At 55.7% G+C, this 23,251-nt stretch overlaps 3 protein-coding genes across 7 annotated transcripts; 2 read left to right on the top strand and 1 right to left on the bottom strand.

Annotated features, from left to right (window-relative positions):
- The first annotated feature begins 1,996 nt into the window (after positions 1–1,996).
- Positions 1,997–8,549, top strand: FBXO17 (F-box protein 17). Its single transcript, XM_044256584.1, has 5 exons — positions 1,997–2,354; positions 3,152–3,263; positions 5,202–5,297; positions 6,092–6,227; positions 8,306–8,549. Exons 1-5 carry the CDS (start codon positions 2,009–2,011, stop codon positions 8,447–8,449), a joined length of 834 nt encoding a protein of 277 aa, XP_044112519.1. The 5' UTR covers positions 1,997–2,008; the 3' UTR covers positions 8,450–8,549.
- A 1,439-nt stretch (positions 8,550–9,988) lies between these two features.
- Positions 9,989–12,778, bottom strand: MRPS12 (mitochondrial ribosomal protein S12). Of its 2 annotated transcripts, none has more exons than XM_044256582.1 (3): positions 12,737–12,778; positions 12,359–12,426; positions 9,989–10,658 (listed from the first exon to the last, which is right to left on the bottom strand). In XM_044256582.1, the coding sequence occupies exons 2-3, from the start codon at positions 12,405–12,407 to the stop codon at positions 10,303–10,305; spliced, it is 405 nt and encodes a 134-aa protein (XP_044112517.1). In that variant the 5' UTR covers positions 12,408–12,426; positions 12,737–12,778; the 3' UTR covers positions 9,989–10,302. The 2 variants fall into 2 exon arrangements, with proteins under 2 accessions (XP_044112517.1, XP_044112518.1); XM_044256583.1 differs by having other exon boundaries at positions 12,662–12,745.
- Positions 12,779–12,852: 74 nt separating this feature from the next.
- SARS2 (seryl-tRNA synthetase 2, mitochondrial) lies at positions 12,853–23,214 on the top strand. Of its 4 annotated transcripts, none has more exons than XM_044256577.1 (16): positions 12,853–13,260; positions 16,782–16,877; positions 18,214–18,243; positions 18,784–18,924; positions 19,007–19,061; positions 19,516–19,579; positions 19,786–19,891; positions 20,600–20,647; positions 20,858–20,966; positions 21,282–21,327; positions 21,414–21,501; positions 21,584–21,693; positions 22,200–22,293; positions 22,358–22,472; positions 22,594–22,659; positions 22,779–23,214. In XM_044256577.1, the coding sequence occupies exons 1-16, from the start codon at positions 12,994–12,996 to the stop codon at positions 22,970–22,972; spliced, it is 1,629 nt and encodes a 542-aa protein (XP_044112512.1). In that variant the 5' UTR covers positions 12,853–12,993; the 3' UTR covers positions 22,973–23,214. The 4 variants fall into 4 exon arrangements, with proteins under 4 accessions (XP_044112512.1, XP_044112514.1, XP_044112511.1 ...); XM_044256579.1 differs by having other exon boundaries at positions 12,855–13,260; positions 22,380–22,472; positions 22,779–22,973; XM_044256576.1 differs by having other exon boundaries at positions 12,856–13,260; positions 22,746–23,214.
- The last annotated feature ends 37 nt before the right edge of the window (positions 23,215–23,251 follow it).

Genomic DNA, 23,251 nt, shown 5'->3' with positions numbered 1-23,251 from the left:
TGGGATGGCGGCCCCACTCCCGGGGTGGGGGGTTTCCAAGCAACACAGGGACAAGACCTGACTCAGGTGCTCATACTAGTGAGTTACTAGTGGCTACTAGTGAGTTACAGACGACTGGGGAAAGAAGCAGAAAGACAGTGATGGGCCACGAGGGAGGTGTATGAATGGGTGAGATCCCCAAGGGAGTGAGTAGTGGTAGAGAATACAGGAAGTTTAAACACTAGTCTCTCACATTGCCAGATCAGACGGAGGGTGAACAGCCAGAAACTCACTAGGAGCCACCAGGCGAATGGAAGGGGTCCAGAGCATATCGTGGCTTGGAGCTAAGTGAAGTGGGAGTAAACTCAGTGTGTCAGTGTCAAAGTGAGGACGGAACCCTGACTTTGACTTAGCACCTAAGGGGTCATCGGTGACCTTGACATTTCAGGGTAGGGGGCAGAGCCTGATATAGAGAAGGTTTAAGAGAAACAGAAGGAGAAAATTTGGAGGCAGAGACTGGTGACAGCTTTTTTGAGAAGTTTTACACTAAAGAGGAGCAAAGAAATGGGGCCATAGCCAGAAGGGGAGATGAAATCAAGAGAGAGTTTGTTTTCACAGGGAGGGGATGATACCGTGTGGGCGGCTGAGAATGATCCAGTGCGGAGGTGGAATCCAAGGCGCAGGAGACAGCGAGAACTGTGAGACTGTGACCTGGAGTGGGCGGAAGGGGTGCGAGCAGGTCACACAGAGGGCTGACGTTTTCAGTACAGTCACCGTGGGAAAGCACAGAGGCCCCAAAGCAGGTGGGTGGTAGACAGAGTGGGCACCTGTGAAAGTTCACTCCTCATCGCTTCTAATTTTTTTTCTGCAAAATAAGAAGCAAAAGGAGAATGAAGAGGTGGAAGGAGGTGTGATGAGCTAAGGGTTGGGGGAGAAGGTGTGAAGGAGTTATCTAGAGAGAGGAGGAGCCTGTGGATAACACATGTTATCTGATTGTCACAGAGCGACCTGGCTTGAGGGTCAAGTTCACAATCTGGAAGGGAGACCAGCCAATGGAATTGTGTGTTCTTCAGTCACCTTAAACTGGGTACTGGGCTGGATTGAACCAGGGTCATGTGTGGGAGGAAGCCAGTCTGGGGCACTGGAAGGAAGGAGATGGAGAGAAAAGGGGTGAGGAGTGGAGAGTGAGCTAGTTCCCTGAGACTGAGTTTCTCAAAAAGTCTGTGGTCACCAAGAAAAAGTCTAGGTGTGACCATGGAAGGGAAAGGCTGAGAGGAGAGGTCAGGGAGCAGAGAAGCAGGTGGCAGAAGGAAGGATCATCTGTCTGGATGTGGAATGTTGAGAAGAGCAGCCTGAGTGGCTGGGGGCCTAGAACTAAAATCATGAAGTGAGTAGTGAGCTGAATCAGCCGGTGAAGCACAAGGCAGGGCAGTGACCCATCTACTCTGAGGACACAGCGATCATAGCTGGGGGAGTTTGGGGGAGGAGGGAAGAATGGTCTGGAGGCAGCACCAAGGAGCAAAGATTTAACCACTTGGACGGGTAGGGAGTGAGGGGTGGGAGGGCAGGGAACAGGACTGGGTTTTGGTTAAAGTGACAAGAATGTTCAGTGAAGAGATTGATTTCATGAACTGAAGACAGTTCATGAGTTTCAAGGCCTCAGAGGTTGGGACAGGCTGGGGTATGGAGCGGTTTTTTTTCTGTGCTCGCGGTCTGTGCGTAGAGGGCTTAGCTTGACACAAGTGTACCGGCCTAATATGGAAGCCGGGGTTAGCAGTCCCCAGGGAGTTGTGGTTGGACCAGGGCCCCTCTGCTCGAGGGGGTAAGGTGAGAAGCCAGTCGCCTTCAGAGCCAACTGGCAGTAACTAGGCGCCCAGTTTTCAAGGGCCGTGATAGTCCCGCGGTCCCCCACTGGAGCTGGTGGGGTCATGGTCAAGTCCCAGGAACCCTGTGTCCTGAAGAGGTGAGGAAGGCCTAACTGCCCTGATCTGCAGACCCCTCTCAACCCGCAGGTCTTTGGCGGCCGGAGATGGGCGCCCGGTCCTCGCGGCGGCGTCTGCCCGCGGACCCGCCCCTAGCCTTGGACGCGCTGCCCCCGGAGCTGCTGGTGCAAGTGCTGAGCCACGTGCCGCCGCGCGCCCTGGTGACGCGCTGCCGCGCAGTGTGCCGCGCCTGGCGCGACGTGGTGGACGGGCCCACCGTGTGGCTGCTGCAGCTGGCCCGCGACCGCAGCGCCGAGGGCCGCGCACTCTACGCGGTGGCCCAGCGCTGCCCGCCCAACGGCGAGGACGAGGAGTTCCCGCTCTGCGCCCTGGCGCGCTACTGCTTGCGCGCGCCCCTCGGCCGCAACCTCATCTTCAACTCCTGCGGAGAGCGTGCGTACGAGGGCGGGGCCGGGTAGACCCAAGTGTTGTGTGGGATGGGCCGTCGGGCCAGGCAGAGTGGGTGTGGTCTGGATGCACGAGACGGGGCGGGGCCAGGGCAGGAACCAAGGGGGCGTGGCCGAGGGCAGAGGCTCCTGTGAAACTTGCCGGCGGGTCTCGGAAAGAGATGGACTGGGTGGGCGGGGCCAGGTGATGTGGGCTGTGGAGGACGACGACGTGGACGGGCGACCCAGAGCTGGACGAGCCAAGGGCCCTGGCAGGAATGACCCAGACTGGGACTGTAGACTCAGTGAGCCGGGCTAAGGAGGAAGGAGTCAGGAAAGGTTGGGGAAAAGCTGAGCAGGCGCTGGGGAGGGGGGGCGGAGCTTGCATTGAACTATGAAGCCGCCCTGAGGGCCCGTGAGGAGCGAAAAACGGAGCGAGTGAGCCGGCCCAGGGCCGGAGACAGAGGGCTTTTGTAGGAGGGGGTGGGGCCATGATGGCACGAGCCCGGGGCGGAGCCAAGGAGAAGCCGAGCAGATGAAGGGAGCTGAATGGAGAGCTGGGGGCGGGGCCGAGTGGAGCTGAAGAGAAGCTGAGTGGATGAGCAGGGCTGAGCGACGCGGGTGTGGGGTGGGACGAGGAGTGCCGGCGGCCGGGAGGCGGGGCCGGGGTGTGTGTGAAGAAACCCCGGGTGGAGCGCAGGAGGGAGGGGTTTGTGGGCGGGGCAAGCTGGACGGTGGCGGGCTGTCAGCTGGGCGAGCTGCATGCAGGTGATTCCCTCGTCTTCGGGCGTGTTGTCCCCACAGAGGGCTTCAGAGGCTGGGAGGTGGAGCACGGCGGGAACGGCTGGGCCGTGGAGAAGAACCTAACGCTGGTGCCGGGGGCTCCTTCCCAGACCTGCTTCGTGACTTCTTTCCAGTGAGTTGCCCTTGAGCCCAGGGGCAAGGGCCCGGAGGAGGGAGAGGGGCCCTACCCTCCGTCCTCATCCTCACCCGCACTCACTTTCACCCTCTCCTTCCCTCATTCATTTATTCAGTGAGCCAGATAGTTGTCAAATATCTGTTGAGGGCCTGCCAGCTACCAGGCACTGTTTTTTGTTTTTTGTTTTTAAAGATTTTATTTATTTATTTATTTGACAGAGAGAAATCACAAGTAGATGGAGAGGCAGGCAGAGAGAGAGAGAGAGGGAAGCAGGCTCCCTGCTGAGCAGAGAACCCGATGCAGGACTCCATCCCAGGACCCTGAGATCATGACCTGAGCGGAAGGCAGCGGCTTAACCCACTGAGCCCCCCAGGCGCCCCCCAGGCACTGTTTTATATGCCAGAGATACAGGGCAAATTCAGAAATGGGGAATTCCGAAAGGGGCGGGGTGAGACATTAAACACATAAACAGTAAAATAATGAGGACAACAAAACAACAAACCTTTAGAGGACTTACATATAACTGCTTTACATATAATTCTTTGAATCCTGGCAACAGCCCTGTGACATGGATAGCCTTATCTCCATTTGTTAATAGGAAACAGGCACAAAGGGTAGCCAACACCAATAAATGGTGGCCCTGGGATTTGAACCCAGGTAATCTGGCTCCAGAGCTTCTGACTGTGACAAATTCCATGAAGACATCAGAACAGCTGACGGATTGATTGATTCTCTTTATTCTCACACTCCATACCCATCGTCCTCCTCCCCCCATGTTCAGCCATTCCCCTGTGGCATTATCCAACTTTCTAGTAGTTGCAGTATATTAGGAGTGGAAGTGATGTCTCACTGACGTTTTAATTTGCATGTTTCGATTTACTAATAATAAAGCATCTCTTCGCGTGCTTGTTAGCTTTATGCATTCCCTCTTTTGGAAATCGCCCATTCATATTTTCTATTAGGGTTGATGTCTCATTCTTGCTGATATACAAGAATTCCTTGTGTATCTTAGATGTTAGCCCTTTATCCATCCTGGACACTGGGAATCTCTGCCTCTACCATCTGTATTAACTGTGTCCATGGTGTTCTTCGTCATTTTCCTATGGTCAAATTCTTCTTTGCTTTAGAGATTGTTTTTGAAATTCTACGTGAAAAAAATCCTTCCCTACCCTTAGATCCTAACAGTATTTTCTCATAATCTTTTTCAGTAACTTCACAGTTTTATCCTTCACATTTAGATCTTTAGATGGCATATTCAAATCAGGGGAGAAGCACTGTTTACAAAAGTGAGGGCAGACCATAAGGGATACTCCATGAACCCCAGGCTAGCAACGGTGAGGGAAAGGGTCATTACTGGCTGTAGACCTGACAAGGATAAGGGGAGGAAGCAGTTCCTGAACCATTGACAGGGAAGGCTGTGAGGAGAGGGGCACACGGAGCTGTGCCCTTTCGTGGAGAGACACAGCAGTCCTACACTGATCCCTTGGGAGGGAGCTGGGAGGCTAAATAACCCGGTTTTACTCTCCTCTCACCCTTCACTCTCCTGTTAGGGCTCCCATTGGCTGACCCAGCAGGAAGGGGAGGGCAGGGGAAACTACAGGCAGTTCAACCTTAGCCTTTGGGCCTCTGCACTTTATTAAGAGGCTCCAGAACTCCCTGCTCAGTGTGGGCCTCCATTTGTACTCATGTTCCAGTCCCCACAAATACTAGAGACATACAGGTCAGCCTCCTGGAGCCCAGAGCCTGGTGGAAAATGGGGGAGGGATGGGAAAGGCCAGTGGGCATGCCCAGCCCATCCTACATCTTGTCCAGTAAAACAAACCCTGAGGGGCCGCTGCTTCAGACTGGGTTGTGGAGGGAGGGGGGCTTCTTGGAGGATGTGGTTTCTGGGCTGTGGCTTTCTGCCTTATCCCTACACCATCTTCCCCTTCCCAGATGGTGCTTCAAGAGGCAGCTTGTAGACTTGGTGATGGAGGGGGTGTGGCAGGAGCTGCTGGACAGTGCCCAGATCGAGATCTGTGTGGCTGACTGGTGAGTCAATAATGGCAGCCCGTCCCCAGCACCATCAGGGCCGGCAGCCGTGCTGCAGAAGGGGTTCCTCCGTGCCCTCATCAACCCCCTGGCCTGGCCATGGCTACAGTGTGGTGAGGCTGATGGGGGAGGGGATGTTCTCACAGTTGCAGAAGCTGGGAGGGCAGAGACTTGATGAACCAGAGCCCCCCGCTCTGCACTCTTCCCTCTCCCCCTTCAGCAGGCCCCAGGGCTGCTGACATGGAGGCCACTGACTGGCTTGGTCTGAAACAAGGCGCCCCAAGTCACCCATGCCATCCTCATCACACACACTCAGCATGGAGCCTAAGGGCCTGTGGACACCCAAGTCCTCAGGAAGGGTCAGAGCACTGTGCCCTGAGAACTGGGACTCAGAGGGGCAGAGTTGGCACCAGGCACTGGTTCCAGAGCGCCTGGTTCCTTCACAAAGCGCCCAGGCTCCTCCTTCAAGCTCTTCCTGCTCCACACAAAGTCCAGTTTCTTCCTGGAGGCTCTGGTTCCTCCACCAACATACCCAGCCTCCTCCTCTTCCGGGTTGTGGTTCCTCCCCCAATACCATACTCCTCCCCCTCCATACACACACATCCAAGCCCAAGCCCCTAGAAGCCACCCCAGGAGCACCCAGTCTCCTCCCCACAAATTCCCAGGCCCTGACTTCTCCATACACAGTGTGGGGTGTGTGACAAGTGCAGGGAGGCTTGGCCCTCAGCCTTCCTCCTCCCATCCCCATGACCGGGTGGGTGGCGAGGGCATCAGGGCTCACCACTACCTGGCAGGTGGGGTGCCCGAGAAAACTGTGGCTGCATCTACCGTCTCCGGGTCCGCCTCCTGGATGTGTATGAAAACGAAGTGGTCAAGTTCTCGGCCTCACCCAACCCGGTTCTTCAGTGGACGGAGAGAGGCTGTCGACAGGTGGGTCCATCCAGCCTGTCTTCCAGACCAGCCCCGACCCGTGCAAAGACACACCCCAACTTCCACCTGCTCGGATTCCCTTCTCAGCCCTCCTTGCGGCTGGAGGTCTCCAACAATAACCGCTAACAATCACGGAGCCCTTACTTCGCTCCGGGTGCTCTTCTGAGAGATTTCACCAGCTAATTCATTTCATTAGCGGAGCACCTACTGTGTGCTGCGCACTGCCCTAAGGGCTTGGGATGCAGTGGTAAATCAAAGTCCTTGCCTCTATCCCCATTCTAGAGTCGAGGAAACTGAGGCATACAAGCTTAAGTGCTGGCCTCAAGTCCCACTAAAGCCCACAGGGCTCCAGTCACACCCAGGCTGGCTCCCAAGCCTGTGCTGTGAGTCATCACCCCTGTTATCAAAGTCTCCTTTGTGGGGCACTTGTGGGGCTCTGTCAGTTAAGCGTCTGACTCGATCTGAGCTTGGGTCATGATGTCAGGGTCCTGATGGAGCCTGCTGTTGGAACCTGCTTATGATTCTCTCTCTCTGCTCTCCCCGCCTCCCGCTTGGCAGTGATCTCTTAAAAAAAAAAAAAAAATCAAAACTTTGAGGTGGCTTTCTTGTTTCTTCTCCTGATCTTCTCTCTATCCCTCCCTCCCCACCCAACACACATCCAGAAGGATCCCTTTGAAAAGTGAGTCAGATCACAAGCCTCCCTTGCTTGGAACCCTCCTAGGGCTACATCTCAGAGGAAAAGCCAAAGTTTTATCAGGCAGCTATAAAAAGGGATGAAGTGTGAATCCACGTCCAACATGGATGAACCCTGACAACAGGATGCTAAGTGAAAAGAGGCTAGGCACAAAAGGCTACACACTGTAGGACTGCATTTATGGGAAATGTCCAGAAGCAGCAAAGACAGAGAAAGATAGCAGATAGAGGAGTGGTTGTTAAGACTAGGGGAAGGGAGGAAATGGAAGTGACAGCTAACGGATTTGAGGCTTTTTTCTGGGGTGATGGAAATGTTCCAGAATTAGAGAGTTGGTCATAGTAGCATGACATTGTGAAAATACTAAAAACCATGAAATTGTACAGTTTTTTTTTTAAGGATTTTACTCATTTATTTATTTGACAGACAGAGATCACAAGCAGGCAGAGAGGCAGACAGAGAGAGGAGGAAGCAGGCTCCCCGCTGAGCAGAGAGCCCGATGCAGGGCTCGATCCTAGGACCCTGGGATCATGACCCGAGCCGAAGGCAGAGGCTTTAACCCACTGAGCCACCCAGGAGCCCCGAAATTGTACAGTTTTAAATGGTGCATTTTTTAGGCGAATATTATCTCAGTTTTTAAAAAAATGTTGCAAAGCATAAGAAGAGCCGGAAGCCAAAGTCCTTCCATGGCCCACGAGCCCCACCTCCCCACTACCCCCCCCCATCATCTGCCCTTTACCTCCCAGACACCGCCTTCTGTTCTCCTCTCTGCTCCAGGCACACTTCTACCTCAGGGCTTTTGCATTGACTGCTTCTCTGTTTTGCTTTGCTTTGTTTTTAAGGGAGAAAGTTTTTGTTTTTTAAAGACTTTATTTATTTGTCAGAGAGAGAGAGAGAGAGAGCAAGCACAAGCAGGGGGAGGGGTAGAGGGAGAAGCAGGCTCCCTGCCAAGCAGAGAGCCTGACACGGGGCTCCATCCCAGGACCCCGGGATCATGACCTAAGCTGAAGGCAGATGCTTTACCAGCTGAGCCCCCAGAGGTCCCAAGACTTCCTCTGTTTGGAACACTCTTCATCCCAATCCCCACATGGCTTCCTCCCCTCCCTCAGGTCTGTGCTCAGATGTTGCCTCAGTGGTGCCCTTGTTCACTCACTGTACAACCCCACCCCCTTGCCCCTTACCCCCTCAAACTGTCTTCAGTGTCTGAATCCCCTGCTAGAGCAGCCGCTTCCCCTGGCCAGGGCCTTTCTGCTTTCCTCACTGCTGTATCCCCAGTGCCTAGAGCAGGGCCTGGTACGTCACTGGTCCTTGGGGAGTGCCTACTGAGGGGGTGGAGGAAGGGAAGGGCCCACAGGCCCTCAACCTCCCACTCTCTTTTCCCATGCAGGTGTCGCATGTCTTCACCAACTTTGGCAAGGGCATCCGCTACGTGTCATTTGAGCAGTATGGGAGGGACACGCGTTCCTGGGTGGGGCACTATGGCGCCCTGGTGACCCACTCCAGTGTGAGGGTCAGGATCCGCCTGTCCTAGCCAACTGATCCAGCCTTCCAGAAAGTACTGCCATCTGGGCATCATCAGTCAAGGGCAGTTTTGAGGCTGGGAGCCCAGCTGGGAGCCGGGTGCCCGTGGACAAGTGGGGGTCCCATGTGGCCCCTTCCTAGCGGCCCTCTGGGGAACCCCACTCACTGCTGTTTCGGCATGGTGCCCACATGCTGTGCAAGAAACCAGGGATCCAACCAGGCTGCTCACCACTTTCCCAGCTTCCCAGGGTGGGAGAACTTACTCCCAGAGTAACTCAGAGATGTTTACTTTTCTTGCAAATTGTTTTCTTACACGTGTGGATGTCAGTTGGCGGACTGAGTCACAAGACAAAGGCCAAACCAGGATTTGTAACCATGGAGGAAAGTCACTGACCACCCGGGACGGTGACTCCTGACCACATGTTTGCAGAGTAAGCTAGCAGGGAGCAGACCTTAGGCGGGGCAGTCTGTCCTTGAGGTCACCAACAGGGGCATCAAAGGGAACCGTTTCCTGTCTTCAGAGTCCCTGGGACTCAGCTGTGGGGCTTGTGTGACCTTCTCTAGCATCACCAATCAGCGCCTGCCCTTTGGGCCTGGCTGGTACCGTTTCTATCAGAATTCCTAAGTCCCTGCTGATCCACAAACCACGTCCCCTGCCCCACCTCCTGTCCCTACCTCATGGGAAGCTCCCCTCCTGCTGGCCAACAGACTCCTTTTCTCCACTCCCTTGCATTCAGGCTCCAAGAGCAAGGCGTGCCACAGGGGAAAGCACTCGGGCCTGCCTCCCTAGTGTCTCCTGCTCTCTCCCTGGCTGGGCACAGCCAACCAATAAAATCGGTACTAAATGTGAAACCAGGGGGGACTTCGGTCTGTAATCAATGAACTGTCTGCCCCCAGCCCTGACCCTAAAAGGCCCCGTGGGAGGTTTCTGATCATGAGAAATTTAGGAGGTGTGCTAAGCTCCGTGCGGGAGATGGAGGGCAGGTCCTGTTATTTATTTGACCCAGGAGGAAACAGGCTCAGAGGCAGGACTTGCACAGAACCCAGTGATGGAAGGACGGCTCTCAAATCTTAAAATCTAAGCCCATCATCAGGCAAGGTCAGTATTATTTCAGTGCCATTTACCAAGGGATGAAACTGAGGCAGAACAAAGACAGAGAGTCAGGATTTGGACCCAGGTATGTGTGGGTCTGAAAATAACCGAGAGGAGCAGCTCCTAGGCAGCCAGCAGCGCCCCCCCTCTGAGCCTCCCAACACCTCCGGCACAGATGAGGAAATCAGACAGCCGGGCTGTCCTTGCCCAGATCCTCAGCCTGTGGGAAAGGGAAAAGGGCCTCAGAGCCGCCTAGCAGACTCTAGAGTTCCCCCAAAGAGTAGCTATTGGCAGGTGTTCTACACTCAGGACCTCGGATTTCATCTTCACCAAACCCAACAAGGGGGATATTGTGAGTAGGGCTATTTTCTGGAGGCAACAGGCCCACTGGGGATGTCTGTGGCTAATACCACACAGAGGATAAATACAGGAAGGGTCACACCACAACCAGGGAAGTAGGTGGGCGGTATGTGTGTTTATTGCCACCCCTTCCCAGCAGATGGCAATACAGGGCCCTGTCCCAGCAGAAGAGGTCCTTTGAGCCCACGCTCTACACACAGAAGGCAAGGGTGTGGACAGAGGGGGGCTTTTGCTAACTCCATCCAGAAGCCCTGTGGGCAAGCAGTGTTCCCAGTGGAAGAGGCAAAGGCAGAATTTGCACCCAGGACCAGGTACTTCCAGAGCTGGAAGAGCTTCCCAAGGAAACCGCAGGCACCCAGAGAGGAAGGTTCTGGTTCCGGGGGAACCCCAGCCCACTGCAGCCCTGCCAGTCACTTCTTCTTCTGCACGTGGCCACAGTCGTACTTGCCACGCACAACAGTGAGCTTCACGCCGGGCAGGTCCTGGGTGCGGCCGCCCTGCACCAGCACGACATGGTGCTCCTGCAGACTGTGGCCCTCCCCGGGAATGAAGCACACAGCCTCTCGGCCGGTGCTGAGCCGCACGCGGCAGCACTTGCGGTTGGCTGAGTTGGGTTTCTTGGGCTTTCGGATGAACGTGCGCAACACTACTCCCTTCAGCTGTGGCCGGCCGGCCGTGGGGCCTAGAGGTGGAGGCGGCCTCTTGGGAAGCCCTCGGCGGTGCATCTGGTTCAGGGTGGCCATGGGCCGGGTGGCCAGGGCTAGGCCTGGAGACACACAACCGGGAGGAGAGGCTGTTAGCAAATTGGTAAGAGTTCTAGGCACAAGTTCCAAGCACTTTCCCAGGATGTACTTGTTTCCGTCTGGGGGTAGTCACAAATAAGAGTAATAACACCTACGTGTCAGGTTCTGTTTTAAACATTTAATGTGAATTAGCTCCTTTTATTCTGCAAGGAAGGCACTGACTTTTGCAAACAATAATAAAAGCGAACAGATTCACACCACGTCATGGACTGGTCTATGCCCTGTACCTATGTGAACTCGTGTCATCTCTACAGCAACCCAATGGGGTGTTCAGGGGAGGTGTCCCTCCTCTAACCCCCACGAGCAGATGATGTCTCCCAAACTGTTACGGACCCTTTCCTCCCTCCTGCACTGCATCCCTTTAGTCCTATCCAGACTCATCTACTGAGCCCTCCTTCTCCCTCCTATAGTCTGGTCCCCACACCCAGCCAGAGGGACCCTGTGGACACGGGGGTCAAATCAGGAACCCCCTCCCCTGCTCAGAGCCCTCTCTCCTGCAGTGCCATCTGACTTAGGGAAAAGCCAAAGACCTTTCCGTGACCCATGAGACCCCAGGTGCTCTGCCCCCATCACTTCCCTGACCTACTCTCCCTACTTGCCCCCTTGCTCATCGTGCTCCAGCTGGTGTCCCCAGACACACCAACAGAAAGGGGACCAGTGTGGCTGCAGTGGACTAAGAAGGACAGTTCAAGGAGGGAATATATTTCCAAGGCAGACTGACAAGATTTGCTCACGGACAGGATGTTAAGATGGTGCCACCATCTTGAGCAAACATTTACTCAGTACCTACCATCTTGGCCCCCAAAATGGAGGCACAACGGTGACAGAGATGACCCTGGACATACCCTCTTGGAACTTCCAATTCAAGGCTCTAGGTTCATCACCTTCCTGTCACTATTGCAGATGCCCTTTTACACCCAAACTTTACACTCCCTCTCTATCCAGGGTGGGTCCTGGCTATACTATCCATTTCCGTGTTACGTTACATGTCAAGTTACAGCAGAATCCTCAAAGGGGTGAGATGTTGCTAGAAGCTTCTTCCTAGTGGTATGCCTTTGAGCAAGACTCTGCCTCGGTGCCTCAGGGTCCTCACCGTATCACAGGCAACAGAGTCACACCTCCCCCTTGAGTATGGTGTATGAGAGGTTATGGTGAGAGATGCGCGTCAAGCTAGCCCAGAATTCCCTGGCAGGGCACAAGCCTGTCACGGGATCCTTAGTGAGTGGCAACCAGAAAGTGCTTAATAAAAGTCTGCAGAGTGAGTGACTGAGATACTTCGCAAAGGGCCTGGCCGTGAGAAGCACGTGATGTCTGCAGAACCCATAAAGACAAATAAAGCATCCCTCTCCTTGCCTGGCGCACACTAAGATCAACCCTTTGCTTGGATGTCTCACCCACGGGAGACTATTTATTAAGTATTTGCTGAAGAGATCAGAAACTGACCCAAACTCCCGGTACCCACCTGACGATGCATAGTCGCCCCCAAGGCAACGACTTCCCACCTCTTGCCCTTGCAGCCTGAGCTCCGCTAAAACCCACCGTGCATTCGTGCCTCCCAAACTTAAAACCCCGATTCCCCCCAGGGCTGCGGCAGAGGCAGACAAGTCCCAGCGGGGATAACCCTCGTATAGCGGCGTCTCTGCAGCTCAAGTCCCCAACTTACCATAATTTAGGGACGTGCTGAGGCCACGGAGAAGGCCGGACCAGAACATCCCGCCGCCTGAAGGGTCCCTGTGTTAGGGGATGAGAGAATCAGGAAGGAAAAGGGGGAAATGGCCGGAGCCGGGGAAGGGCCCCGCTTCTCCCCATCCCGTCCTCAGAGCCTGCGGATTAAGTCCAAGGATTTCCTCTGACAGTCTGACTACAATCCTTCACGCTGCGGACAGAAATTCTCCCCGTAAATTAAGTTTCGCTCTGAGTAGGCTCTCGGGCACCTAGCAACCTCCCTCCCCCACCCCCGGCATACTGGAGGAGAAAAGAAACTGAGGACTGGGCCAGGGAGATTTGGGGAACCCGAGGATTTCTTATCAACTTCACTGACCCTAGCAGGGTCCGCAGACACGCTGACCCGGCTACAAGCCACTTCCGGAGGTCATCCCGGCAGGGATTGGCTGGATCTGCCTCTCGTGCACTGAAGGGGCGGGACACAAACAACGATTGGTCAAAGACAGAGTCAATCTCGGTCAATTTTTCTAGTCGGACTGTGTTTGAGGCACGAGAGGCGCGGCTGCTTTGCAATTGGCCTAAACGCGGAGTGGGCGGGACGAAGGGGGCGCGACTCCTTGTCCCCCGTCCAAGATGGCTGCGTCCATGGCGCGGCGTTTGGGGTCTTTGGTGGCTGGTTGGGGTCTTCGGCCCCGGAGAGGTTGCGTCTGCAGCCATAACGCAAGGAGAACTTTTGCCACGGAGAGACGAGACCGGAACCTTCTGTACGAGCACGCGCGCGAGGGCTACAGTGCGCTCCCTCAGCTGGACATGGAGTCGCTGTGCGCATGCCCGGAAGACGCTGCACGCGCCCTGCAGCTCCGCAAGGGGGAGTTACGGCCGGAAGACCTGCCGGCGATCGTGAGTGATTGTGGGCCATTGGCTGCGGAGCCCAACTGGGCTTGCAAGATACCTCCAGCAGGGGGCGAACCTATTACGGGAATTTTAGTTACTTCCCCAATTTAGCCGACCTGTGCTTGGCACGCATACGTGTGCCAGTTATCCACGGAGTGCTAGGGCCCTACTATCCACACACCCACTATGCGTTCCGTAAAGCGTGCTGAGTACCTGCTCTGCGCTTAGAAACTTACTCCAACCTCATGCCAGGCTTAAGATGACAAAAGAAAATGGGGGGAGGAGGAAGAAACTAGGGGACAGGGAGGTGAGTCAGACGAGGGTGGAGGGGTTTGGCTTTGGAGAGTAAAAGATAGAGACCTGCGGCTGCCCGACAAGTAGCAGGCAGTTAAATAGGGTTCTCGAATGAATGAATGGTTCTACTGAACGGTTATTTAAGGAGCATCTACAATGCCGCAGGTGTTGAGAATAAGTTGGTAAATAATATAATGCTGCATGCTAGGGACCGAGAACCAGAGTCACCATATTGCTAGACCTTGCTGGAGTGCTGAGGATGGTCTGTTCTAAGTGCTGTGTGCATACATGCCTCGTTTCAGTTTTACAACCACGGTGTGAGGTGGGTGCCCCCATTTCATCAGAGGAAAAACTAAGTCTCAGAAAAATTAAGAAGGGTGGTGGTTGGTTGCCTGGGTGGCTCAATCCTTAAGCATCTGCCTTCTGCTCAGGTCATGATCACAGGGTCCTGGGATTGAGCCCTGCATCAGGCTCCCTGTTGGCTGGAAAGCCTGCTTCTTCCTCTCCCTCTCCCCCTGCTTCTGTTCCCTCTCTTGCTGTGGGGCACGTGGGTGGCTCAGGCCTTAAGCCTTTGCCTTTGGCTCAGTTCCTGATCCCAGCCTTGTGGGATTGAGCCCCACAGGCTCCCTGCTCAGTGGGAGGCCTGTTTTCTCCCTCTCCCACTTCCCCTGGTTCTGTTCCCTCTCCCACTGTCTCTCTCTCTCTCCCCTTTCAAATAAATAAATAAATAAAATATTTTAAAGGAAAAAAAAAGAAGGGTGGTGGTTCCTCAAAAAAATTAAACATGGAATTACCATATGATCGGGCCATCCCGCTTCTGGGTATGTACCTCAAAGAATCGAAAGCAGGGACTTGAACAGATATTTGAATACCCATTTTCATAGCAGCATTACTTACAGTAGCCAAAAGATGGAAGGAACCTGGGTGCCCGTGGATGAGTGAATAGATAAACAAAATATGGTATATATGGACGGTGGGATACAATTCAGCCTTGAAAAGGGAAGGAAGTTGTGATGCAGCCTATAACATGAATGAACCTTGAGGACCTTATGCCAGGTGACATGAGGCTATCACAAAAAGACAGAACTGGGGGCACCTGGTTCAGTGGGTTAAGCCTTTGCGTTCGGCTCAGGTCATGGTCTCAGGGTCCAGGGTCCTGGGATCAAGTCCCGTGTCTGGCTCTCTGCTCAGCTGGGAGCCTGCTTCCCCCTCTCTCTTTCTGCCTGCCTCTCTGCCTACTTGTGATCTCTGTCTGTCAAATAAATAAAATCTTTTTTTTTCCAATAAATAAATAAAATCTTAAAAAACAAAAAAAAAGAACTGTATGATTCCATTCATACAAGGTGCCTAGAGTAGTTAGATTCATAAAGACAGAAAATAGAAGGTTAGAAATAAAGACATAAAGACATATTTCATAAAGACAGAAAATAGTGGTTGCCAGGAGCTGGGAATGGGAAGAGACTGTTGAATGGGTGTACAGTTTCCATTTGGAAAGATAAAATTCTGGCGATGGATGGTGGGGAAGGCTGCAGGACCATGTAAAGGTACTTAACGCCACGGAACTGTACACTTAAAAATAGTTAAAATGGCAAATTTTGTGCATAGTTTACCATAGCCTTTCATATATTATTTTAAAATATTTTATTTCTTCATTAGAGAGAGCAAGAGTGCACAAACTGGGGGAGGGGCAGAGAGGGAGGGAGAAGCAGACTCCTCAGTGAGCACAGAGCCTGAACAGGGCTGGATCCCAGGACGCCGAGAACATGACCTGAGCCAAAGTAAGACGTTTAATTGCCTGAGCCACCCGGTGTGCCTATTCCCATCTTTTAAAGAGCTGGTTTAGGGGCACCTGGGTGGCTCAGTGGGTTAGGGCTCAGGTCATGATCTCAGGGACCTGGGATCGAGCCCCGCATTGGGCTCTCTGCTCAGCAGGGAGCCTACTTCCTCCTCTCTCCTCTGTCTACTTGGGATCTCTGCCTATCAAGTGCATAAATAAAATCTTAAAAAAAAAAAAAACAGGCAGAGAAGAATCAAAAATAAATAAATAAATAAAATAAAGAGCTGGTTTAAAGATCCTAAATTATTTATAACCTGCTAATGGATCACATCCCAAAGCTTGAAAGGCATGTCTTTAGGCCAGGAAGTGTGAAGAGGAATGTGGCATGTGGCTTTCTGGGCAGTAACAAGGCATGTGAATTGTTCCTAGGAGCCCTGGGGAGCTGTGGGTGCTCTCAGGTGGGAGAGGGTTTGTGTCAGAACTCTGGATGGAGGAGGAGAGCCTGCAGGCTGGGAGGCTGGCACAGGGGTCCTTGCAGGAGAGGACAGGCTCTGGATGGAGGCAGGAGTTGGGGGATGGGAGGAGGACAGACCTGACGGATGTTCCTGGGGCAGAAGGGTCCCGGTAGCATCCAGTAGGGGGCTCAGGGCTCTGGGGTGTGGGATGGGAGTTCGTGGGGCTGTGCCTGAGGAGGAAGAGCAGATCTGGGGAGAGAGATGCTTGTCCTTGAGTCACTCTTGCACAGAGTGAGCATGAAGTGTCCAGGAGACATCCAGGGGGAGCCACCTTGTGGCTTGCCCTTCGCTTCCTGCTTCCAGCCCCCGGGAGGATGACGTTGTTTGTGCCATTTAGTCAAAGGGAGAACTGCAGCCAGGGAGGTGAGGGGGTTTGCCCGGGAATGTGGGCTCACAGAGGGACCGCACAGCAGTAGGAGTCCCCATGAAGGAGAGCTGAGCCTGCCATTTCGGGGGACAGGCTTGGCGCAGCAGCCCCATAGGACAGTTGCTGTCTCTCTCTTCTGCAAGACTCCGAGGTGAGCCCTGGCAGGATCCCTGCCCCTTGGCACCTGGGTCCCCTCACCTTCTCGCTCCGCATCCCTGAGGATGTTGTCCAGTTTGACTCTCCTCATAGTCTGTCATCCAGGCCAAGGGGAGTGAGAGACAGAAAGTCCGACATGGGGGCTTATCTCTAAGGAGATGACCCAGAGTCCCACTGCCACTTCTTCTCCTGTCCACTGGTTGAACTTGGACACAGGAGCACATGCAGCTGTGAGGGAGGCTGGGAGATGCCTCTTCATTCTGGGCAGCCATGGGCTTCACGTCAGGGAGGTCTAGTGCGGGAGGGTTAGAGGGAGGACTGGCTGCTGGGGTCCAGGTGGCCAGAGGCCGAGGCTCCAGCGAGAAGGGACAGGAGACGGTGGCTACTTCACGCCGTCCCCTCCTTTGTCCACCCCCAGATCGCCACCTGGCAGGAGCTGAGGCAGCTGAGGGAGCAGATCCGGATTCTGGAGGAGGAGAAGGGGGCTGTGGCTGAGGCAGTCCGGGCCCTTCTGGTGAGCATGGGGTCCTGTGTGGGTGGAGCTTCACCGTGTTGATTTGACCTGTTTGCCCTCTCACAGTCCACGAAGGCTGGTGTACCACCCGCATCTCTTTGCATGACTCTGTCCGAGGCAGAAAACAGGACTTCTGGGGCTCACCTGCCCTTTCTCCAGAGCAGAGAGACCTTTCCTGAAGCCCCCAGCAGAGTCCCCTCATGCCTCTGGACCCAGACACCCCCACACCCACACCGGTCATCAGCAGGAGGGACGGAATTACTAGAGCGGGCGAAGGGCTCCTGGAGAAGCAGCCCCGGGCTGCTTCAGCCTGCGTTCCTGGACCCACAGGCCGCCCAGGGAGGGGGAACTGAGTCAGGTGTCTGCGGGCAGGGAGGAGGGAGAGCAAACAGTCGTGGGTTAGACAGCTGATAGCACCTGCCGCAGGCGGCGGGAAGGTGACCATGAAATCAACAGCAGACATTTACATAGCCATCAGTGTGGGCCAGACACCCTTCTGGGTGCAGCCCTCACAATGCATGAGACGGGAACAGTCCAAACCCAATTTACTGGGGCCCCAGGAGGTTAAAAATGTGGCTCAGCGTCACAGCCAGAAAGTGGGGGAGGCAGGATTTGCACGTAAGCCCGCGGGCTGCTTTCCACCCTTCTAATCGAAGGCCAGTCGCAAGACGAGCCACATCTCCCCACAACCCCAGTACAGAGTGCCAGGCCCCTGACTATGTGCGTCCCAGCCAGGCAGCCAGTGTAGACGACAAAAGTGATCACAGTTAATACTCAGCGAGTGCTAACCCATCTTCTCAGGGAAGCCATGCGCCAGCCCTGCTGGGGAGCTCCTATGAGCCCATTTCCTAGATGGGAATACCGAGGCTTGGAGAAGGGACAGGATATGCCCAAGGATATGCAGCTGGGAGGCACCCCACCTTCAGACCCAGGTCTGCCTGCTTCCCGTCTGCCGCTCCGGATCATAGAAGGTCACAAGTCCACAGACTTCACCTGTCTAAGTCGCGGTTTTGTCGTTTACGAAATGGGGAGCACAGTGAGGCCCACTTCACAGAGTAGGTTACGGAGAATCAGGACGGTGTGAGAGCCCTCTGCGGAGACAGGCGTGAGGTGCAGGTGTGATTATTGTCCGTTATCTTGCCTCCTCCCGGCTTTACTGAGAGAGAAATTGAGGCATAGAGTGAAGGAAGGTCTGTCCGACCAGGTACCCGCAAAGCAAGGAATTCAGAACCCCTTCCCCACCCCCAGCCCTGTTTGACCTTTTGCCCCTCCATTTTTCCCTTTTCCAGCCCCAACTAAAGGAACCTAATCACCCTCTCCATCTCTCTTCTACCAGGTAAACCAGGACAACGGTCAAGTGCAGCAGGTAGTACACGGGAGTGATGTCTCGACCCTGGTGGGAGTGGGCAGGGGCCGCGTGAGTCCTGATTCCTCCCATGTGACCGGAGACAACACACAGGACTATTGATCCAAGTGAATGTGCTGATTCACGAGACAAAAGGCCAGCTCTGGGTCCTGGCTCCGTATTTGGCTCTGCTTCCCTCTCATTCCTAGACCAACCTTTTCCCTTTAGAGAAAGGGGAGCCAGGGTGGGGCACAAAGAGGACCACTTCCCTGAGAGCTACACCCATAGTCCTGGGGCTTGGGTCAGTGCCTGTCTTTGAGCCAGTCACTGTGGCCAAGACCATGAAATGTTCTGGAAGGCCAGGCCTGAGTCATGGCCCTCTGGACAGGCCACATGGTGGTGAGGTGAAGGGAGAGAATTTCCCAAAAGGAAATTCAGGATGTCAGGCCAAAGGGACAGTGAGTGTCCTCCACAGAGGTTTTGCCAGCAAGGCTCAAGGTCAGACTGGTTCGAGGGACCCCTGCCCTTTTCTGGGCCAACGCCACCTGCCCCTGTCCCCAGGACCCCCAGTATCAGAGCCTGCGGGCACGTGGCCGGGAGATCCGCAAGCTGCTCATGGTCCTGTACCCCAAGGAGAGCCAGCTTGAGGAGGATTTCTTCCTGCGGGCGCTAAAGCTGCCCAACCGGACCCACCCGGACGTGGTAAGCACTGTGCTGGGTGCTCAGGGGGCTTGGGGGCCCTTTTGAGGCCACCTCCCCTGTGACTCCTGCTGTGTCTCTGCAGCCCGTCGGGGATGAGAGCCAGGCCCGAGTGCTCCACGTGGTCGGAGACAAGCCAGGTGGGGCACCCCACCAGCCCCGGGGTGGGGCCCCTAGGGTCTGGGATGCAGCTGGGGCCTATAGAGGTCCTGTGTGCCCCTTCTCCGGCCTCCCATCCTATCTCTGTGTCCATGGCAGTCTGTCCCTGCCCCGCATTGGCCCCTGATTCCCTTGGGTTTTCCTCCCCAACTCCTGTCTGGCTCTGGCTCTCTGCCCCCCTCCCTCTTCCTCGCTTCTTCCTAATGTTTTCTTCCCTTTGCTCTCTCTCTCCTGTGTTTCTCTATCTCTGCTTCCCGTGTTTCTCTATCTCTCTCGCTCTTTGCTAGTCCCATCTCTGCTGCCACCTGGTTTCCTTTCTCTCCCTGCCTGTCCGTCTTTCTGCTGCTCATTCCCGCGTCTTTCTAATCCTCTCTCTATCCCTGTTCCACGTCTCTCCCCACAACCCTTACCCCCCCACTTTTCATCCTGATCCAGCTTTCTCCTTCCAACCCCGGGGCCACCTGGAAATCGCGGAGAAACTCGACATCATCCGTCAGAAGTGAGTCCCGCCCGCCCCTCCAGCCCGCCCTCCCCACCCCAGCAGCTGGCTTAACACTGTGTCTGGGGCCTCACTTCACATGAATGTTTGATGCCCAGTCCCCCGCCTGGCAGCTGGCCTCTGCCCTGGGGGTGCAGAAGAACTTCCCTCTTCCCCCACCAGCCCCAGCCCACATGCACCCGCCTGTCTCCCCATCTGTCTCCCAGGCGCCTGTCCCACGTATCCGGCCACCGCTCCTACTACCTCCGAGGGGCTGGAGCCCTCCTGCAGCACGGCCTAGTCAACTTCACACTCAACAAGCTCATCCAGCGGGTATGGGCCGGGATGGGAGGGCTGCCTGGAGGGGGTGATGTGGACGCTGACGGAGAGGCTCAACGCGGAGAGGCTGGGCAGGGGGGTCACCTCTGCTCTGGTCGCTGTTTACAGAGCTTTACACATAAAATTAACACGTTTAATTCTTAGAATAGGGGTAGGAGGTAAGTGCCGTTGTTACCCCCACTTCAGAGATAGAGAAATTAAGGCTTGGAGAGAGCGTAACTAGCCCAGGATCTCGTGGCTGTTGCCTGGGGCTGGCCCTAGAGCCTGTGTTCACCACCTCACCACCTGCCTGTAGCATAAAGGGAGTGTCGGGGAAATGTGATGTTGCTGAACCAGGAGGGGTTGGCAGAGGCTGGAGGCATGGGGTGTGGGCGGCAGTGAGGGACTTGGACATTTCCCAGGGGCACTGGGGAGCCAAAGAAAGCTGTCACTACACCTCCCGCTACCCTGTGTGGGCTGAACTGAGCGAGGAAACTGTGAAGCCCCAGCAGAGAGGGCCAAGTGTCAGGGACACCAAGGTCCCGGAGCCAGTGCCAAGCCCACTGCTCAGGACTTACTCAGTTTCCTTGGAGGTGGCCTGGGCTTTGTAAGGACAGGCAGGAGCCATTGGCCCACTCTGCAGTGCCGCTTCTTCCAGTCTGAGCTTCGGCCCGGGTGGGGGTCCTGGCTGTGCCCATCACCCAACCCTGTTCCTCTTCACAGGGCTTCACTCCCATGACGGTGCCAGACCTTCTCCGAGGAGCTGTGTTTGTGAGTCCTCCCCACGCTCAGCTGTGTGCCCTGTTCTGGGGCCCATCTCCCCCACAGAGGCCGCCCTGGGACTGGGTTGAGGTTGTCAGGCCAGAACAGGGAGGCCAGGGCAATTCCAGAAGCTTCCTGGGGAGGAGCAGGGGTTGTGACTGCAAAATGGAGCTGGAGGTCCTCTGTCCTCTGACCTCTGTGACTTGGCATCTTCCCCAGGAAGGCTGTGGGATGACACCAAATGCCAATCCGTCCCAGATTTACAACATCGACCCCTCCCGCTTTGAAGACCTCAACCTGGCTGGGACAGCAGAGGTGGGACTGGCTGGTAAGCACCTGCCAAGAGGCAACAACAGGGGTGAGGTTACATGCAGCATCCTCAGAGCAACAGGGATTGTAGGGGGGACACCAAGGAGCACCCTAGGGGTGACGGCTGTCTGCTGAGGATGTCTCAGTGACCCCAGGCTCAACATGTACAGTTGTGTAGGTTGTTGACTGTACAACAGCGCAGTGAGGATCCAGCCATGTGCCCCGCCATGAGGTTGTGTCCACCAGAGGGGACCCCTTTTCTCAGTCTCACAGAGGTTTCCTGTGGATGAGCGTTTGCCCCTGGCTGACCCGTCATGTTCCCCTTTCCTCCCAGGCTACTTCATGGACCACTCCGTGGCCTTCAGGGACCTGCCCATCAGGTGATACTCAGTTCCTTTAGATCTTGTCCCCACCTGTGACATTCCCTCTCCCCTCCCTGACTCCACCTCCCCTGCTCCCCACCCAGGATGGTTTGTTCTAGTACCTGCTACCGGGCCGAGACAGACACAGGGAAGGAGCCACGGGGACTGTATCGAGTACACCACTTCACCAAGGTCAGTGTGGCCAGGACCAGGGAGGAGGGCCACTCCAGGGACCCCGGGCCTCCTGACTCTTGTGCCCGCTGCGCTGCCCCAGGTGGAGATGTTCGGGGTGACAGGTCCTGGGCTGGAGCAGAGCTCGCGGCTACTGGAGGAGTTCCTGTCCCTGCAGATGGAGATCCTGACGGAGCTGGGCCTGCACTTCCGGTGTGGGGCGGGGTGGGGGCACGGGAGGAGGGACGGGCTGGCTAGGTGCTCCCTAATCATGAAAGGCCTCATCTCACCCCTCCCCTTGCCCCTTTTCCCTATATCTAGAGTATGTACAGGGTCTGTCCATCTGTAAAATCCTGTGTAGGACCACAGGGCAGGGTCAGCGACCTGAGCAGCATGGGGCACCCCAGTGTGGGCACCCAGGCCTCTTCCCTCTTGTGGCTCCCATCCTGGGTGATGCCCCACCTGCAGCCCCTCCACGTGGCTCCTCGGCAGCCCCACACCACCCCCACCCTGGCCGTCACAGGCTTCCAGAGAGGCCCGGGGATGTGGCCTTTTGGCCTGGGGACCTGCTACAATCCCAGTAGCCCTTGCCTTCTCCTCCCTGCCCTCCTCTCCATCCACTTCTCTTCCGCCATGCCCACTGCCACAGCTGCTGCCACTTTCTTGTGCCTCTACCTCTTACCTGCTGACCTTCACCATGACTTTCTCTTCTACCGCAGCGTCCTAGACATGCCCACCCAGGAACTGGGCCTTCCCGCCTACCGCAAGTTCGATATTGAGGCCTGGATGCCAGGCCGCGGCCGCTTTGGTGAGGTGAGCCCCCGGTGCAGTGGGGACCGGGGGGACAAGACTCCCCACTTCCAGCTGGTCCCCTCAGCCCACCCTGTGCCCTTGCCCAGGTCTCCAGCGCATCCAATTGCACGGACTTCCAGAGCCGCCGGCTTCACATCATGTTCCAGGAGGAGGCCGGGGAGCTGCAGTTCGCCCACACGGTGAGCACCCGCACCTCTTCCCTCCCTCCCCAGAGCCTCCGCCCTCCTAGGGACGTGCCACCTCAGCCTCTTCCGGGCCAGCAGAGGCCATCAGGTGGATGCGGGCATGCCTCTCTCCTAGGTGAACGCCACGGCCTGCGCCGTCCCCCGCCTCCTCATCGCCCTCCTGGAAAGCAATCAGCAGGAGGTAAGGGCTAGAAGGATCCCTCTGGAGGAGAGAGAGGGTGGAGGCCTGGGGCCATGGCAGCAACCTGTGGCCCGCTCTGTCCCCAGGATGGCTCAGTCCTCGTGCCCCCTGCCCTCCAGCCCTACCTTGGCATCGAGCGGATCACGGCCCCCACCCATATGCCTCTTCAGTACATCGGCCCCAACCAGCCCCAGAAGCCAAGGCGCCTGAGCCGGCCTGTTTCAAGCTGAGGAGTCACCCTCATCCGTCCACAGGGCTGTGGCTGCTTCCTGGAGCTCAGGGGACTCTGGAAGCCTGGGACCTATTTTCCTGAGCATATCCTGACATCTGCATTCTCTGTGTCAGCTCTGTGCCTGGGACCCTTCCTTACTCCCCTACTTCCCCAGAATCAGCCAGTGACCCTGTCGCCACTGATGGTCCCAACCTGCACCAGAAAGCAGGACATCCGGGGACTTGAAGGTTGTAGGGATGGGGGGGAAGAGAAGAAGCCTCCAACCTTTTATCCTTCCCTCTGTCAGTACTTAGTAGAAGTCCCCAATAAATGGTCAGAACCAAGGCCTTTGTGGATCTGTGAGCAAGGGGTTTAGACCCT

This window comes from Neovison vison, chromosome 7 (genome assembly GCF_020171115.1).
Source record: "Neovison vison isolate M4711 chromosome 7, ASM_NN_V1, whole genome shotgun sequence".
Lineage (NCBI taxonomy): Eukaryota > Metazoa > Chordata > Mammalia > Carnivora > Mustelidae > Neogale > Neogale vison.
Note: the sequence above shows the minus strand (reverse complement) of the source record. Positions and strands in the feature narration are given on the sequence as shown.

Bases quoted from the DNA above. Each gene is read 5' to 3' on its own strand.
- FBXO17 (XM_044256584.1), top strand. From the start codon at position 2,009: ATGGGCGCCCGGTCCTCGCGGCGGCGTCTGCCCGCGGACCCGCCCCTA. The intron at 2,355-3,151 runs GTGCGTACGAGG...TTGTCCCCACAG, and splicing joins CTTCAACTCCTGCGGAGAGC to AGGGCTTCAGAGGCTGGGAG. The intron at 3,264-5,201 runs GTGAGTTGCCCT...TCCCCTTCCCAG, and splicing joins TGCTTCGTGACTTCTTTCCA to ATGGTGCTTCAAGAGGCAGC.
- MRPS12 (XM_044256582.1), bottom strand. From the start codon at position 12,407: ATGTTCTGGTCCGGCCTTCTCCGTGGCCTCAGCACGTCCCTAAATTAT. The intron at 10,659-12,358 runs GTAAGTTGGGGA...GTGTGTCTCCAG, and splicing joins CAGCACGTCCCTAAATTATG to GCCTAGCCCTGGCCACCCGG.
- SARS2 (XM_044256576.1), top strand. From the start codon at position 12,994: ATGGCTGCGTCCATGGCGCGGCGTTTGGGGTCTTTGGTGGCTGGTTGG. The intron at 18,925-19,006 runs GTAAGCACTGTG...GTGTCTCTGCAG, and splicing joins ACCGGACCCACCCGGACGTG to CCCGTCGGGGATGAGAGCCA. The intron at 21,502-21,583 runs GTCAGTGTGGCC...GCGCTGCCCCAG, and splicing joins GAGTACACCACTTCACCAAG to GTGGAGATGTTCGGGGTGAC.